Source organism: Phocoena sinus, chromosome 16 (genome assembly GCF_008692025.1).
Source record: "Phocoena sinus isolate mPhoSin1 chromosome 16, mPhoSin1.pri, whole genome shotgun sequence".
Classification (NCBI taxonomy): domain Eukaryota; kingdom Metazoa; phylum Chordata; class Mammalia; order Artiodactyla; family Phocoenidae; genus Phocoena; species Phocoena sinus.
Window position 1 is genome coordinate 45243409 of NC_045778.1, and position 16758 is coordinate 45260166.

The window sequence follows — 16758 nt, forward strand, 5'->3', positions numbered from 1 at the left end:
ATAAGATGCTCATTGAATGAATGGCCTGGCAATGATGTACTATCCACCAAGAAAGAGCCTTGCCCACACCCCCAGGGTCTAGACAGAGAGGAACATGAAGGGCTGTCCGTTATACTGACTTCAAGTCAAACGCAATGTGTTAAGTAATAACATATATATACACATATATACATATATGCATATACATATGTATATGTGTGTATACATATACACATGCATATAGGTATATATGTGTTTATATACATATACACACATATATAAAATATATATGGAGAGAGGGAGAGAGGACCTAGCATGGTAAAGAGAAATAACAGTCTCTTTTCTTAGTAATAAGGAAAAAAATTTCATCTTCTACCTCAGCAAGAGGGTCAATGGGTAAACAGTAGTTATATTTTCATTTTCTATATACCTCTCAGGAAATCAAATCAAAAATGCATCTGTAAACTGTCTGCTCGAATCCTGTATTCTCTATCTTGTCTGACACAACGGAAATTACTTGCAGGCACAGCTGTTCTTTTGCCACAAATTTGAATCTGAACACCATAAATCCTCAGGAAAAGTTCCAGAGAAAAGCTAATAAAACTTTCTGGTGAAAAGTTCTACTAAAGCAGGGGTCACATTTCAGTTCACATTTAAACCCCACAGTGGCAAACGCAGTGCCTACCTTCCCCAGAGCACGTGCTCCATAAATATTTACGGAATAGGTGCTGAATCAATTTTAGCTGAATAATGAATAATAGCATTCCTAAAGAGTTATCAGGCCATTGCTGATCTGAAATGAATGAGGTAAGTTTCCTTCCTGCCAGAGATGCATACATTTTCCTGCCCTCCTCCACCACTTCCATCCCGTCTGCAGACACCTGCTCTCAGGAGGATTTCTTGGAACCTGGCCTCCCTGTGGAAGTCCTGCAGGTGAGAATGAATGCCTGCAACAATTGCTCAATACTGGGACCTTTGCAGCAGACCCCAGACCACTAAACTGGCAGAGAAATTTCTTGATTCTCCCTGCAGGTATCACCTTCTCTTTCCCGGACCCCTCACAGGCCACGGGCTAACACGCACAGTTCCATTTTCAGAGCTGACAAAAGACTGAGCTCCAAAGGAATTGGTCATTGGAACTTCCCTGTTTCCCTGCAGGCACTGGCTTTGTTCCCCAGAGCCAGGAGGGAATTGGCAAACACCTGCAGGTGAGTGAGAGGACATCTCTCATTGTACCGCTGTGCCAGAAAGTGTGTGCGGCTATTTCAAGGGGAATGTCAGATGGAAGTGATGAAGATGATACATGGAAGAATTGTTACTATTCATTACTGTACCATTAAACTGCCAGGAAGAGAATTAGCAATATTTTTATATGACGGATAGAAGAGTTTGATATTTTAAAATATACGCTCTATTCATGTACAAGAAAATCATACATTATATATGCGTGAGCTTTCTGAAGATCGTGAATGAGTGGCCAAATATTTCTTTACTGTTTGATTCCAGACTGTTTTTCTATCTGTAAATCAATATTTAAAATTTCTATGAAAATTACCCATTTTTGGCACTAGCATTTTGTTTTCGCAGAGACAGAGGGAGTGACCTAGAGAAATGTTATAGGAAAACTCTCTCCAGTGGGAGGTGCGTTGTCAGGGACCTCTCCATGCTAGCAGGTAAAGGAGGTTAACTCCTGACACTGCAACAGTCTGTAGAGTCCCTCGCACTCCAGTTGATTGCTGGGCGCCCACATAGAGTTGTGAAAGAGTTTCACTATCACCCTGGATCCACTCCCTTTCCCATACTGTATTGAATCATGGATGGACATCAGAAGAGAGCTACACCTCTCTCTCCCAGGAAGCTGGAATTGATACCCAGAAAACAAATCATTCTCTCTGGGAAAATCTGTAACAAGTAAATCAAAAGACTGTAGAAGAGCCCCTTAAATGGCAGTGGACTTGGGAGAGAAATCAGAGCAATCTGGTTCTTCAAGCAGAGTTGGGGGGTGGGGGAGGAGGAAGAAATATGGGAATAGAGCACCCTGAATGCATTACAATTGCCCATTGTTTTTTTTCCTGAAGATGATGGTATTACTGCATGTTATGGTCTAAACTGTGCCCCACCACCATCACCACCACATACACAAGTTCATATGTTGAATTTGCTGTTGAAGCCCTAACCTCCAATGTGACCTCTTTATTACTTTAAAGAGGTAATTAAAGTTAAATGAAATATAAGGGTGGGGCCCTAAACCAATATGGCTGCTGTCTTTATAAGAAGTGGAAGAAACACCAGGGATTTACACTCACAAAGGAAAGGCCATGTGAGGATACAGCTAGAAAGTGGCCATCTGCAAGTCAAGGAGAGAGGTCTTTGGAGAAAGCAAACATGCCAGTATCTTGATCTCAGACTTCTAGCCTCCAGAAATGTGAGAAAATAAAATTTGATTGTTGAAGCCACCCAATCTATGGTATTTTGTTATGGCAGCCCAAGCAGACAAATACATTGCTTGTGGGTTCTGAGAGGTAACAGCGTAGCATTAAAATACCATCCCCTGCTTTTGCTTATCAATGTTGGAGTTGGTTTCTGTACTTGTACCAAGAAGCACTAGCTACCACATTCCTATAAACATTGTATTTTACATGTTTCTCCCATGTGTGACTCTGGGGGATCTAACTGTTTGATGGAAAATTTGAACTGACACTCCAAAGTAATGTTTTTCAAGGATCGTTCAAATTGATAAAAAATCCAAAATACTTTCTGTGACGCTGGTTTTTGTTGTTGTCATTTTTAACAGTCTGAGCCCCCAATCAAATATTTCAGAAAGACCTCTTTCCTGTAACTTGGTATAAATATAGGCTCGTCCTACAGGCCCGTCGAGCCTCAGAAGAGAGGTAGCAGCCTAACTTCTGAAGTGAATGGCAGTTCTGACACTTCTCTGAAGTTGGGTATTGGATTGTTCTGGTTACAGAAAAAAAGATTCACAAGTTAAAAACAAACAAACAAAAAAAGATTCACAAGTTGATCATCTTAAACAGTATGTCTTTTTCAGGGCTCTTACGTTTCCACAGTTTATGAGGACACTTCCTTCCTCTGTGCCCTTTCTGGTGACAGCCTGAAGCAGGAATAGGGAGCTCTGCTTCTTGCCCAATTAGTTCTGTTTTTCCACGTTTGAATAAATGGCCTCTGTCTGCCAGTGAATGCTCGAAAGTAGTAGTTGTGCTGGACACGACTGTAAGTTCAAATAGGTATCCCATGTGCCAGACCAAGACGCTGTTGTATAAGCCTGGATCCTCCACAGTCAAAGTTCAGGCGGGCCCTTTTAATAATAAGGAATAAGTGGAATTCCAGCCAACTAAATATTTGAAGAGTGCATTTCCTGATCTAGTATAAGAACTCAGTGAGCACCAAAAATGATCAGGAAAATTCTCATTGCACTGTCCTATGGAATTCAGCCTAAAAATTATCCATATTCAACTACAAATCTACCATAAACCAAAATGGCAATGTTATCCAAGACTGTCTGTACAATTTTTAAAAAAATATCGTCTGACGACAGACCATTAGTTCGCCCAATACAACCCCTTCAAAATAAAAATGAAGATCTAAATTTTACCTGGATGAAAAAATGAAGATATACATTTAAAAATAAATAGCATTAGACTAAAATCTGAGTCTCTTTCCACTTAGGATGCTGCTTCTACCACAACAATTAATTTTATACAACAAAGGTAGATTAACAATTACCATACAAAATAGTGATCAAAAACAGATACATAATTTATTCCATGCAAGAATCCAATACAGGTGATGTTATTGCCATTTAAGTGATGCAGAAATGGAAGCACAGTGAGTTTATGTAATTTGTCCAAGGCTACACAGTGACTTGTTGAATTAGACAGCTGACTCAAAGCCCTGATTAAAGTATGTATTCTTATCCTCTTCACTCTACTGCCTCTCAGAAGTGCTGAGAACAATCTGGAAGGGAAACTCTGGAGATCTAGATCCCATTACAAGCTAGGCCAGTAACCAGGCATCTGACCCTGGTTGAGTCCCTTGTCTTCCCTGAGCTGTATTTTCTTCACCTATTAAAAAAAAAAAAGAATGTGGTTGGACTACACAGGCCCGCCCAGGGAGAATGTTTGACTCTGTCCAGTAAAAGTGATTCATCTCACGTATAAGTAAATGAAATTTACTATTTGTTCATATTAAATACATTTTAAAATTTGGGGAAAATGTCATGGACCAATATTATTTTAGGTTTGAGAAATTTGGGCTCTTTCATTTTTATGGAAAATACATCATTACCTATCTAACTAGATGTATTTTAAAATCCTTATGTGATGTTTAACTATAGCCATGCAAGTTGAAAAAGGAAACATTTTCTCAATTGCTTCAGTTTTTATACCTTATAGTCCATCTGTTGCCACAGCACTGATTGTGATATCAAAATTGCAATTAGTTACACTCAGAGACAATCAGGAAAAAGGCCAAGGGAGACTGTGTCCAGCTCTCAATAACCTGTGATTACTGTGCAATGGGAAGTTTAAAATCAAGAGACCTGGTTTCAGGCTACAGTTTTGCCACTTATTAGCTACGTGTCCTTGGGAAACTTATTTAATGGAATAATAATTTAAGAGCTTGAGTCAAATGATGTGTGGGCAAATCCTGGCTCTGCCAGTTAACATGGGCTCACTGGTTAACTTCTCTGTGCCTCTGTTTTTTTATCTATAAATTCAGACACTATGACTGCCTATCTCAGAGGGGCTGTTGGAAGGATTAAATAAAATGTTGTATTTTATAAAACATCTATCAAAGGGTCTCCTTCCTCTTAAGGGCTCAGAGTTAGGTATTATGACTAGTATCTGTATTTCGGGTGCGTCCATTGCTAGGTAAAGTTCTAAGTAACAGTTAAGTTTCTACATCTTTAAAATAAGGATGCAGTAGTATGTACCTCACGTGATTGTTGTCAAGATCAGATGTGGGAAGCCAAAGAAAATTATTTTGTAAACTGAAAGCATTAAATTACCATTTGGTTAACATAAGTAAATTGTTATTATAAGATGACCTTGTAATTATTTAAAAAATATTTACTTAGTGCTCAGAATATAAGACACTGGACTAAGCACTATGAAGAATATAAAACAGATGTGGGTTCTATGCTTAAGTGATAACACAAGAATATCAGTACCTCTAATGACAGAAGATAATGGGTATCAAATCCATACTCTAGTCCAAGTATTAAAAAGGAGAGTCCAAGTGCAAAAGATATCCTGGAGAAGGATTGGATAAGATTGGTAGTCTTAAATCTCTGCCATTATCATTCTATGTTCATATTTCAGAAAGATGAGAAAAAGTCTAGTGACTCTTAAATCAAGTTTACATTTCTGAATCTGATCTTCAAAACCTTTTGTAATCTGATCCAGAAGACAATCTTCTATCGCACTACTCACTAACTCTCTATTGGTTTCCTCTGAGGGCATCCAAAACACCAGGTTCCAATTTCATGTCTTGGCTATTCCAACCTCTTGGCTTGTTCTCTGGATCTTCTGTTCGTACATACTAGATTATAACCCATTCCTTAAATCTCAGCTCCATCAGGAAGTCTTCCCTGATGAGCTAGATCTTATCACTCTCTTCCATCTCTACACACTTTATTTACATATCTATTTTATCAAATAATAACCTGGAGGAATTATCACTGACCTAAAATAAAATGACAAGGGTCCTGACAGCAGGTCTCCATTCTGATTTGGGGCATGCTATTTAATGCTACAGGTTTCTTCTTATGTAAAATGAACTCTAATGTCACTCCCATCATCTATTCAACATATAATAAGCACCCACCTGTGCTAATTAAGCTCTATCCTAGAGGCTGAGGACACAGTGGCAAAGAAAACAAAGTAACTATCTATCTATCTATCTGTCTGTCTATCTATGATTGTCTCCCTTTTAGCTCAGTGGTCCTCAAACATCAGGCTGCATCACAGAATCACCTGGGGAACTTGTTAAAACTATACGTGTATACACACACACACACACACACACACACACACACACACACACACACACACAAGTCCCTGATGCAGTAGGTTTGCAGTAGGGTCCCAAATTTTGCATTTCTAAGCTGAAGCTCATGCTACCGGCCCAGGGACCATACCTAGAGAGTCTATTCTAGTGGAATGTCTATCTTTTTCACTGCTACATTGCCAGTACTTAGAATAAATATTTATGTAATAAAAGAATAAATATAAGACACTGTTAATTGACAAGGGGGAGTCATACTCTTTCCTTTAAAGGTGTTATAGAAGGAAAAGTACAATTCTACTAAAAGGTAGAAGGGTTTCTATCATCAGAAATGTTAAGATAAGGAATGGCTTATATCCAAAGGAAAATGAACTTACTTCCAACCTAGAGAAAGGAGGAAGAAGATTAGGGAGAACTTTGTGGAGTAGTATATTTGATCTATTCCTTGAAGGACCCATACATTTATTTAAAAAATGCCTATCATAGCTAAAAATATTTTTAGTAATTATCTTTGGAATTTGTCTAATTAATCTATGGTGAATCCTTTTTAAATCCCTCAAAGTCAACAGAATCTTTATATTCTGATGTAAGATCTGATATTTGGAAAAAGCTAAACATCATATTTTTTGCCAAGTCTTGTCAGAAAGTCAGGTGATTTAGCTGCGTAACTCTGTTCTTGGTTATAAACAAGGTATACATTTGAGTTAAGGCACCAATTTTCTAGTATGACTTACAAATGGAGCCATGAAACAATTTCAGGGCAGTAGTTTAAAAATCATTTTGAACACTGGAAGCCTTGATGGATTAAGTTTATAGTTTCTGAAGGTGATTAGTTTGAAGAATGGCCCCCATTTGACCGTATGCCCTGATGTATTTGTTTAAAAATCACTCTTAGTATAGTTGGTATTTTGATGTAGTGAAAGAACTGATGTCTGAACATGAAAGATGCCATGTACATTTTTCTTCAGACTGCACACCGTGCTATAAATATCTAAAGTTTAAACATTATGGAAACAAAGAAAGCAATGTAAACTGGAAGTTCTTCCAAGGCAGATCTGTGAAAAGTATGTGTTGGTACCAGGAGATATACAGGTTCCTAAGAACTCTTGGTAATTCTGGGCCACCCAGTTCACTAATAAATATTAGTTTATGTGTCCTGCTCATTGAGCTATGTGCTGGGTCACACTGGACCTCTATGAAGGGGGCCTATATCAAAACATTCTTCTAGTTTGGAATACGGGAACTAAAGAGAACATACAAGGCCTCTGACAAAAAGCACACTGTTACAGTCATGGCTTTTCCCTTCTTGTTTGTCCCCAGAGCTCCTCAGCTACTCTGTTCACCCATCTTTGAGCCCAGGGTTTCTTCAGGGTAGGGTCAGCATGTCCTAGCTCTACTAGGTCAGCATTAAAAGAGTAATAGATTTTTTTAAAGAGCTCCCATATCTTATACCTTTTAACAGAGTGTACTAAGCTTAGTTTGGTCTGATACAAATGAAAAAAACCCAACACTTCAAGTCTCTTTGTTTAGACCAGTGATTCTTAAAGTGGGGTCCCCAGAGCAGCAGCAGCAGCAGCATCACCTGAGAATCTGTTAGAAATGCAAATTCTCCAGTCCCACCCCAGAAATACTGAAGCAGAACTGGGGAGGGGAGGTGGTGAGGCCCAGCTACCTGACTTAACTAGCCATGGGTCTAGGTGGTTCTGACGTATGCCGAAGTGTGAAGACCACTGGTTTAGATTTTATCAGCAGGGGCAGTAAAGAAACTCACTATCAGATAAGCTGCACGGACTTTTATGAACTTTACAACTTATTGTAATAGCCTATTATCATCCGCTTGATAACTACATTTAACATAAACACAATTACACACGTAATCGACATCTAAATTGTCCTTGACAGAATACATGTTAAAAGGTCGTGGCTTGGGGCTTCCCTGGTGGCGCAGTGGTTAAGAATCCACCTGCTAATGCAGGGGACATGGGTTTGATCCCACATTCCACGGAGCAACTAAGCCCCTGCACCACAACTACTTAGCCTGCGCTCTAGAGCCCGTGAGCCACAACTACTGAGCCTGTGTGCCACAACTACTGAAGCCCACGTGCCTAGAGCCCGTGCTCCACAACAAGAGAAGCCACCGCAATGAGAAGCCTGCACACCACAACGAAGAGTAGTCCCCGCTCTCCACAACTTGAGAAAGCCCGCAGGCAGCAATGAAGACCCAATGCAGCCAAAAAAAAAAAAAAAAAAAAAAGGTCATGGCTTTCTTAGTAAAGAGATGGTATGAGACAAATGAACCTAAGGAACTTGTTTTTAGTTTTCTGAAATGATGCCATCCTCAACTCCCCTCCACCCCTGCCCCACCTCAAATAAAAGAATCAGGGGGAAAAATATTACTATCAAGTAATACACTTTATCATTTGCAGATATAGGTTATCATACATCTTGAATGAATAGCTATGTCCAAGCCTGTTTTAAAGAACTATTAAAACACTTGAAGGTAAATGGATGCTTTGTCTGATTTGTAGCTAAACCCTCACACTCATTTCAGATCTATTCATTGAACTATGATACCCAAGATTCATAACACAATTCTTTGATGAAACGTAAAGTTTCATAATCTCCTCAAAAGGCATACATAGAATAAAATGATTCTCTGCTTAAAAGTTAAGACTCAGGCTCTGCGGCAGTACAGTTCATAGACATGTAATGCAATCTATATATGTAATTTTAATTTTTCTAAGTAACCACATAAAAAAAGTAAAATGAGTGATATTAATGTTAAATATATATTTTGTTTAATCCAATGTACTAAACATATCACTTCAACATGAAAAAAATAAATTAGTGAGATATTTTTACATTTTTATACTTAGTCCTCAAAATCTTGCATGTATTTTACAAGTATAGTACATCTCAGTTAGAATGCTAAATTTTAACTGAAAATACTTTTTATTTAGATTTAATAAATTTTATCACTGCAAAAGTAGATTCCTTACTCAAGTTGTTCCAAACATACTAAAAAGTTTTCCAAAAGCCTAAGTGAATATCAGTTTTTATATTAAAATTAATAAAAGTAATGAAATTAAAAGGTCGATTTCTCAATCACACTAGCCAACTTTCAAGTCCTCGACAGGCTACAAGTTGTTAGTAGCTACAATATGGGGCAGAGACGCTCTGGAGCTGTGAGGGACCAACCTGGGTAAGAATTCAGGCTTTGCCGGTTACCGGCTGCTTAGCAAATTACCTAGCCCTCTCCAAGCTTCAATTCTATCGCCTGTTAAATAGGGGAAAGACCCACATTCCACATGTTTCAACTTCTGCCAGCAAAAATAGCAGCAGAAGAGAAACTACAGTTTGTTTTCTCCTTCATAATACAGGTGGTGAAATCATTTCATCAATTTATAATAATCAGAACCAATCTAAATGCCTACAGTATAAGAATGGTTAAATACTTTTAACTCATCCGCTGTAGCCCTAAAATTCAATTAATTATTATTAATATCGGTTAATATAATTAAGAAAAAGGTATTATGAATAGCTCGACTGCTGAGAGCGTGCACAAAGATAAACTTATAAGGACCAGACACCTAGCGACAGCGGCTGCCTGAAGCAACAGGATGGGGGCGGGGATGGAGCTAGCACACGCCCATACAAAATTCAGTTTGTATTTCTGGGCAGTTATTGTCCAAAAATGCTTTTCTAAAAAGGAGCTATTACTTTTGTATTTTAATGAGAAAATCCCAAATCTGCTTTGAAACGACTACACTTTTCCCTCACTGTCTGCATTGTGATTTTAAATATAGCATAAATGTACTCTAATAAGGAGAAACGGCTGTACGGAAATACTTTTATCAGAACGCAGAGCACGCGCCCTTAATCTTTCAGTGAGCCGTTTCCCGCCAGGCAAACGGAAGCAAAACCGCCCTTGACGTCATGGGAGGCGGCCTCTGCTAGTTACCATGGTGAAGTCTACGCGGCCATATTTACTGTGGTCAGCCCGCACCAAGCTTTTTCCTAGCGCGGGTGGTGGCGCGCCGTGGAAATGTCTGCAGAATAAGAGATGAGAAACGAATTATAAGCCTCAGTGAAGGACCAGGGGCAGAACGCCTTAATCTAGCTAGTGGAACGTAGAGGTGCAGATGCCGCGGATTAGCGGAACGATTCAAGCAGAGTAGTGCAGTTTCTGCCCGGACTTTGAAAGCCGCTTCCGTTGCGCGGCGGAAGTGTGAGTCGCCAGAGGACGACTCTGGGAAGAATCTGCTGTCCGCTGTGTGTGCGCCACCGGAGTCATGTCGAGTTTGACGGTGAGAGACCCGGCAATGGATCGATCACTGCGTTCCGTGTTCGTGGGAAACATTCCGTATGAGGCAACGGAGGAGCAGTTGAAGGACATTTTCTCCGAGGTTGGTTCCGTTGTGAGTTTCCGGCTGGTATACGATAGAGAGACGGGAAAACCTAAGGGTTATGGTTTCTGCGAGTACCAAGACCAGGAGACCGCGCTTAGTGCCATGCGGAACCTTAACGGGCGGGAGTTCAGCGGGAGAGCGCTTCGGGTGGACAATGCTGCCAGTGAAAAGAACAAGGAGGAGTTAAAGAGCCTAGGGCCTGCAGCGCCCATCATTGACTCACCCTATGGGGACCCCATCGATCCAGAAGATGCCCCTGAGTCAATTACCAGAGCAGTCGCTAGTCTGCCCCCGGAGCAGATGTTTGAGCTGATGAAGCAGATGAAGCTCTGTGTCCAAAACAGTCACCAGGAAGCTCGAAATATGTTACTTCAAAACCCACAACTGGCTTATGCGCTGTTGCAGGCTCAAGTAGTGATGAGAATCATGGATCCAGAGATTGCTCTGAAAATTCTGCATCGCAAAATACATGTCACACCACTCATCCCAGGCAAATCTCAATCCGTTTCTGGCCCTGGCCCTGGCCTTTGCCCAGGACCTAATGTTCTGCTCAACCAGCAGAATCCTCCAGCCCCCCAGCCTCAGCATTTGGCCAGAAGACCTGTGAAAGACATCCCTCCTCTGATGCAGACCCCTATCCAGGGTGGAATTCCAGCCCCGGGCCCAATTCCAGCTGCAGTTGCTGGCCCTGGCCCTGGCCCTGGCCCCTTAACTCCTGGTGGAGCAATGCAGCCCCAAGTTGGAATGCCAGGGGTTGGTCCGGTGCCCTTAGAGCGGGGACAGGTGCAGATATCAGATCCTAGAGCTCCAATGTCTCGTGGACCCATGACTGCTGGTGGCTTACCTCCTCGAGGACTGTTAGGGGATGCTCCAAATGACCCACGTGGAGGAACTTTGCTTTCAGTCACTGGAGAAGTAGAGCCCAGAGGCTATCTTGGCCCACCACATCAGGGTCCTCCAATGCACCATGCGTCTGGTCATGACAACCGGGGCCCTTCCTCACATGACATGAGGGGAGGGCCATTAGGAGATCCCAGACTGCTCATTGGAGAACCCAGAGGACCCATGATAGATCAAAGGGGTCTACCTATGGATGGTAGAGGTAGCAGAGATTCTCGAGGGATGGAGACTCGAGCCATGGAAACTGAGGTCTTAGAGACACGAGTAATGGAGAGAAGAGGAATGGAAACTTGTGCAATGGAAGCCAGAGGGATGGAAGCGAGAGGCATGGATGCAAGAGGAATGGAGATGAGGGGCCCTGGCCCCAGTTCAAGAGGCCCTATGACTGGGGGAATTCAGGGTGCTGGTCCTATTAATATGGGGGCAGGTGGTCCTCAGGGACCCAGACAGGTCGCAAGCATTTCAGGGGTGGGAAATCCTGGAGCTGGCATGCAGGGGGCAGGTATGCAAGGAGCTGGCATGCAGGGGGCAGGTATGCAAGGAGCAGGCATGCAGGGGGCAGGTATGCAAGGAGCAGGCATGCAGGGGGCAGGTATGCAAGGAGCAGGCATGCAGGGGGCAGGTATGCAAGGAGCAGGCATGCAGGGGGCAGGTATGCAAGGAGCAGGCATGCAGGGGGCAGGTATGCAGGGAGCAGGCATGCAGGGGGCAGGTATGCAGGGAGCAGGCATGCAGGGGGCAGGTATGCAGGGAGCAGGCATGCAGGGGGCAGGTATGCAGGGAGCAGGCATGCAGGGAGCAGGTATGCAGGGAGCAGGCATGCAGGGGGCAGGCATGCAAGGAGCAGGCATGCAGGGGGCAGGCATGCAGGGAGCAGGCATGCAGGGGGCAGGTATGCAGGGAGCAGGCATGCAGGGGGCAGGCATGCAGGGGGCGAGTATACAAGGGACAGGCATGCAGGGAGCAAGCATGCAAGGGGCAGGCAAGCAAGGTGGAGGCCAGCCTAGCAGTTTTAGTCCTGGGCAGAGTCAGGTAACCCCACAGGATCAAGAAAAGGCAGCTTTGATCATGCAGGTTCTTCAACTGACTGCAGATCAGATTGCCATGCTGCCTCCTGAGCAAAGGCAGAGTATCCTGATTTTAAAGGAACAAATCCAGAAATCTACTGGAGCTTCTTAAAAGGTTTTAGAAAATACTTGGCAGTAGTCCCACAAAGGTTTTCTGTAGCATAGAGAATGGGTGGGTGCAGTAAGTTGACTTCGTATCCCCACCCTTGAATGATTAGGAGTTCCCTCCTCTCAGAACCTAATCTCATTTCTTGTAGTCTTCTTAGTTTTTGTTTTTAATTGTGGGGTAGGGGGAGGGGGGAAGTGGGTCTATTCACTTTAATTCACTGTAAATAATACAAAAATAACTCTGAACATGATTATATTATACCAAATAAGATTACAAAGGATATGCAGCATTGTTAAAAGGGTCTACAAGGTGTTAAGTACATTTTTAAAATACTGAGCAAAGCAATGTGAAAACTGCACCTAAAGACTAAAAGATGACCTGATAAAAATGGTAATGTACTAAGATAGTTTAACATGTTTGGTTGTGTAAGAAAATAAAGACGTTTACCTCAAAATTACAAGATAATAGTTTTTGGTAAGCCATTTAAAACACAGAATCCTATTTCAGGGGCAACAGAATGCTGAATTAGGTTAAGTACTGTACTGTTTTGGAATTACTTCAGAATGTTAAGAGCTAAACAGATAATTCTCAACTTGTGGTATTGGAATTGTTTTTTTCCCTGAAGCTATGCTACCTGAAAAATCAAGGGCTGCATCTGATGTGATGTTATTTCATTTATCCCATCTTTCAAGCGATATTTTGGCCTGGCCTTGTGCATGACAATTTTGCTGGGACAGTTCTAGGTCAGCGAAGTTACTTAAATCTGCTCTGATGAGACTCTCTGTCTCAGTACCTTCCCATTTCTCAGTAGTCTTTAAGCCCTAAATCTGAATCTGAATAATTCTCTCACATCCTTCCCCAAAATCTGTGTAGGGACCAGTTGATCTGCATGAATTAAACATAGCATTGGACTTTTCATAAATAATGGAAGGTTTCATGCAGTAAAGCTCTCAGCTTTCTGGTAACTAGCTTACATTACACAGATCTGTCTGGTCAACCAGAATCAGGAGTTAAAAATCTTAGTCTCAGCAACATTTAAAATGCCTCTTAATTTTCTTATTTCAAAAGCTCTTATCTGTCACCATTTTACCAGAATAATTGAAACCCAGGTAGGTAAAGATACCCTTGTAGCCTGAAACCTGCTAAATTGGTTATTACTTTCCTTTTACAAGTAATAAAGCCATTTAATCCTAATATACATGCCCATGAGACATTTAAAAATCAGTAGGAAGGTGGGGCTTACCACAATAACTTTAGAGCTACTACTTAATTTGTCTGTAAGCCTTGAGGATGTGGGGACAAACATTTGTGTGACAGAACAAGTACTAATAACAGAAGTATAAACACCTAAATAACCAGGTGATCTTACTCAGGAGAAGAAAAGCCAATACCTAATTACAGAGGAAAAAATTAATACAAGGAGAGAGCGGAGGCTTAGAAATTGAATTACTTTCCCGTTGCAAGGTTTTTACAACTTAAATGGATAATTCACTCTTTTTTATAAAGTTTACCTCCCTACGATGTTTCCTGCTACTTATTTTACTCCTGTTTTATTGTTCATACTGTTAACTTCCTCATGTTTTCTATATGTTTCCCCTTATTGGAGGGGATAACTCTCCTTTACATGTATAGTGGTTCTGGTTAATACTAATTCAGAGTTGGCTTGATTACTTTGAAACTGTAGTTGCTTTATCTCAAAGCTTTCATTGAAAGGCTCTAACTGAAAACTATTAAATGTTATGCTCTTTGTTACAGTAAAATCTCTGCATTGTTTAATGCAGACTAAATAAAAAGAATGTACAATGAAGGCTAAGTTTAGTGTCTGATGTTTATTTTATTTTATTTTTTTTTGTGGTACGCGGGCCTCTCACTGTTGTGGCCTCTCCTGTTGCAGAGCACAGGCTCCGGAAGCGCAGGCTCAGGGGCCATGGCTCACGGGCCCAGCCGCTCCGTGGCATGTGGGATCTTCCCGGACCAGGGCACGAAACCATGTCCCCTGCATTGGCAGGTGGACTCTCAACCACTGCACCACCAGGGAAGCCCCATGATGTTTATTTTTAATAAATGTGTTATTCAAAAGTTATCTATTGAGAGTTCCATGGGGCCTGAATACTTTTTCTTTCAAATGAAAAAGGCAAATCTAAAGAAATTACAGGACTGAATGGAAATACCTTTTTTAAGATTCATTATCTATAAAGTTCCACAATTGAAATACCTATATATTATATATGCCAATCATGTTTTTCTATAGTAGGTATCAGTAGCAACATCTTGGATACTCAGCTGTTAGGCTTGCTTTTGTTTGTATTCCCCACTGAGAACGCCTCTGTATCCCAGGAACACCTTACAGGTACTGTATCTTCATTACTGACAGCACTTGTTATATTGCAATGCACTATTTTACTTTTACTCTCTACCCCCCCACTCCACTTTTAATAGACTGAATATGGACTGTCTTACTCATTTCTATATTCTCCATAGCAAAAAATTGCAGGTGAGAAGGAAGGACAAAACATTTTATCAGAGTTTTAGTGGAAAAACAAAATCCTGTTAAGAGCACATGAATTTCCCTACAAAGGATTTAAATTCCACACAGAACAAATGAGCTATAACAACTATTTGCATTAGAAAATAAATTAGAAACATAATATAAGCAATCTCCTATACTCTGATAAACTGAATAAAATCGGTTCTCTCCTCATTTCCAATACACGCATGGTCTGACTGTTCCAGTACTGATGTATACAAGCAGTGCGTGTCTGCTACAATCAGAATCGTGTTTTACTACGTAATTGTTGGTTATAATCCTGGCATCCTGCATTTTCCCAAATACGGATAGACTAAAATGAAAGCAAATTGATTCATAATAACAACAGTTGAAGACAGTGGGGTGAAACACTGATTTGCAAATGCCTCTTTATGGCTTATTCCTCTTGGGCAGTGCATATTGTTTGGAAATAAACCATCAGCTTTAATCAGTGCCTGCTCATAGCCCTTTCCCTCTTACATTACTGATTAATAAAATACATTTTAATGGTGGTGGTATCCCAAGACTAATGATTTGGGACCATTTGATAAGATAGAAGCCAATGTGAATCTCAGGTGAAGGTAGGCTAATCGAAGTAAGATCGTGTATGACTTTTCAACTCCTCAGAATTCTAAAGGTAGAAAGCATTTTTTTTTTTTTTTTTAAAAAGAACCTTAATATAATCACAGCTTCCAAAGCTTCTTGCTTTTCCATGCTGTGATGGGACATTAGCTAAGCACACAGAACCTGATTTCCTATGGTGTGTCAGGCCATTCTCTTAGGGCTGATGAGGTCTAAGGATAATTACGTGCAACAACCTACTGTGGCAGATAAACTGAATTATCAGTTACATCTCACAGTCTTCTCACAAAAGAATATGTCAGCCTCTCAGTGCTTTACACTGCCGGCTAATCGCCAGACAGATTTCTGCTTGGAGCTCGCTTTTCTCATCAGTCTTTTGTCAAGAATGCTCTAGAGTCAAGATTTAATTCATTTTAAGGAAATGAATATATTCAAACTAATTAATAATTACTAATATTATTGTTAAATATTATTGATAGTGTGACTATTACATGATATTGGTATCTAATATGCTAATATATTTCATATGTATATTTCAGATCTTAACTGAACCAGATCTTTTAATATTTTCATTTGCTTCTGTCACCTTAAAACAAAAGTTTTACCCCCATGGTTGAAAATATCAGCTTCACAGATATTCATATTACAAATTACCTTTCTCATGAAATGTTAACGGACATGTTTCTTCTAGATATTTTTGTACCACAATATAAAGCTTATGCCAGTAAAGGACATGTAGTGTATCAAAAGTGACTTTCGGGTAGCACTGTCAAAAATAATAAACCTGGTGCTTATTAAATGCTGTACATAAAAATACCAAACTATTTACCTAGAAAAAGAACCGAGGGCTTCCCTGGTGGCGCAGTGGTTGAGAGTCCGCCTGACGATGCAGGGGACACGGGTTCGTGCCCCGGTCCGGGAAGATCCCACATGCCGCGGAGCGGCTGGGCCCGTGAGCCATGGCCACTGAGCCTGCGCGTCCGGAGCCTGTGCTCCGCAACGGGAGAGGCCACAGCAGTGAGAGGCCCGCGTACCGCCAAAAAAAAAAAAAAAAAAAAAAAGAACCGAGATGTTGTGATTGATGATAACTCTTTATAACTAGGAGTTGATTTAGTTCCCAAAGGTAGGTGACTAATTATCAAGGAGTTAGGATAAAATATA

General features: G+C 40.9%; 2 protein-coding genes across 6 annotated transcripts in view; one reads left to right on the forward strand and one right to left on the reverse strand.

The window, feature by feature from the left end:
• PRKG1 (protein kinase cGMP-dependent 1) overlaps positions 1-16758 on the reverse strand; it is a 1343672-nt gene that overhangs the window by 515920 nt on the left and 810994 nt on the right. The window lies entirely within an intron of this gene.
• On the forward strand, positions 10240-14301 carry CSTF2T (cleavage stimulation factor subunit 2 tau variant). 3 transcript variants are annotated; one of them, XM_032607767.1, is made up of 2 exons: positions 10247-12114; positions 12265-14301. In XM_032607767.1, exons 1-2 carry the CDS (start codon positions 10296-10298, stop codon positions 12489-12491), a joined length of 2046 nt encoding a protein of 681 aa, XP_032463658.1. In that variant the 5' UTR covers positions 10247-10295; the 3' UTR covers positions 12492-14301. The 3 variants fall into 3 exon arrangements, with proteins under 3 accessions (XP_032463657.1, XP_032463658.1, XP_032463659.1); XM_032607768.1 differs by having other exon boundaries at positions 10247-11874; XM_032607766.1 differs by having other exon boundaries at positions 10240-14301.

Bases quoted from the DNA above. Each gene is read 5' to 3' on its own strand.
- CSTF2T (XM_032607766.1), top strand. From the start codon at position 10,296: ATGTCGAGTTTGACGGTGAGAGACCCGGCAATGGATCGATCACTGCGT.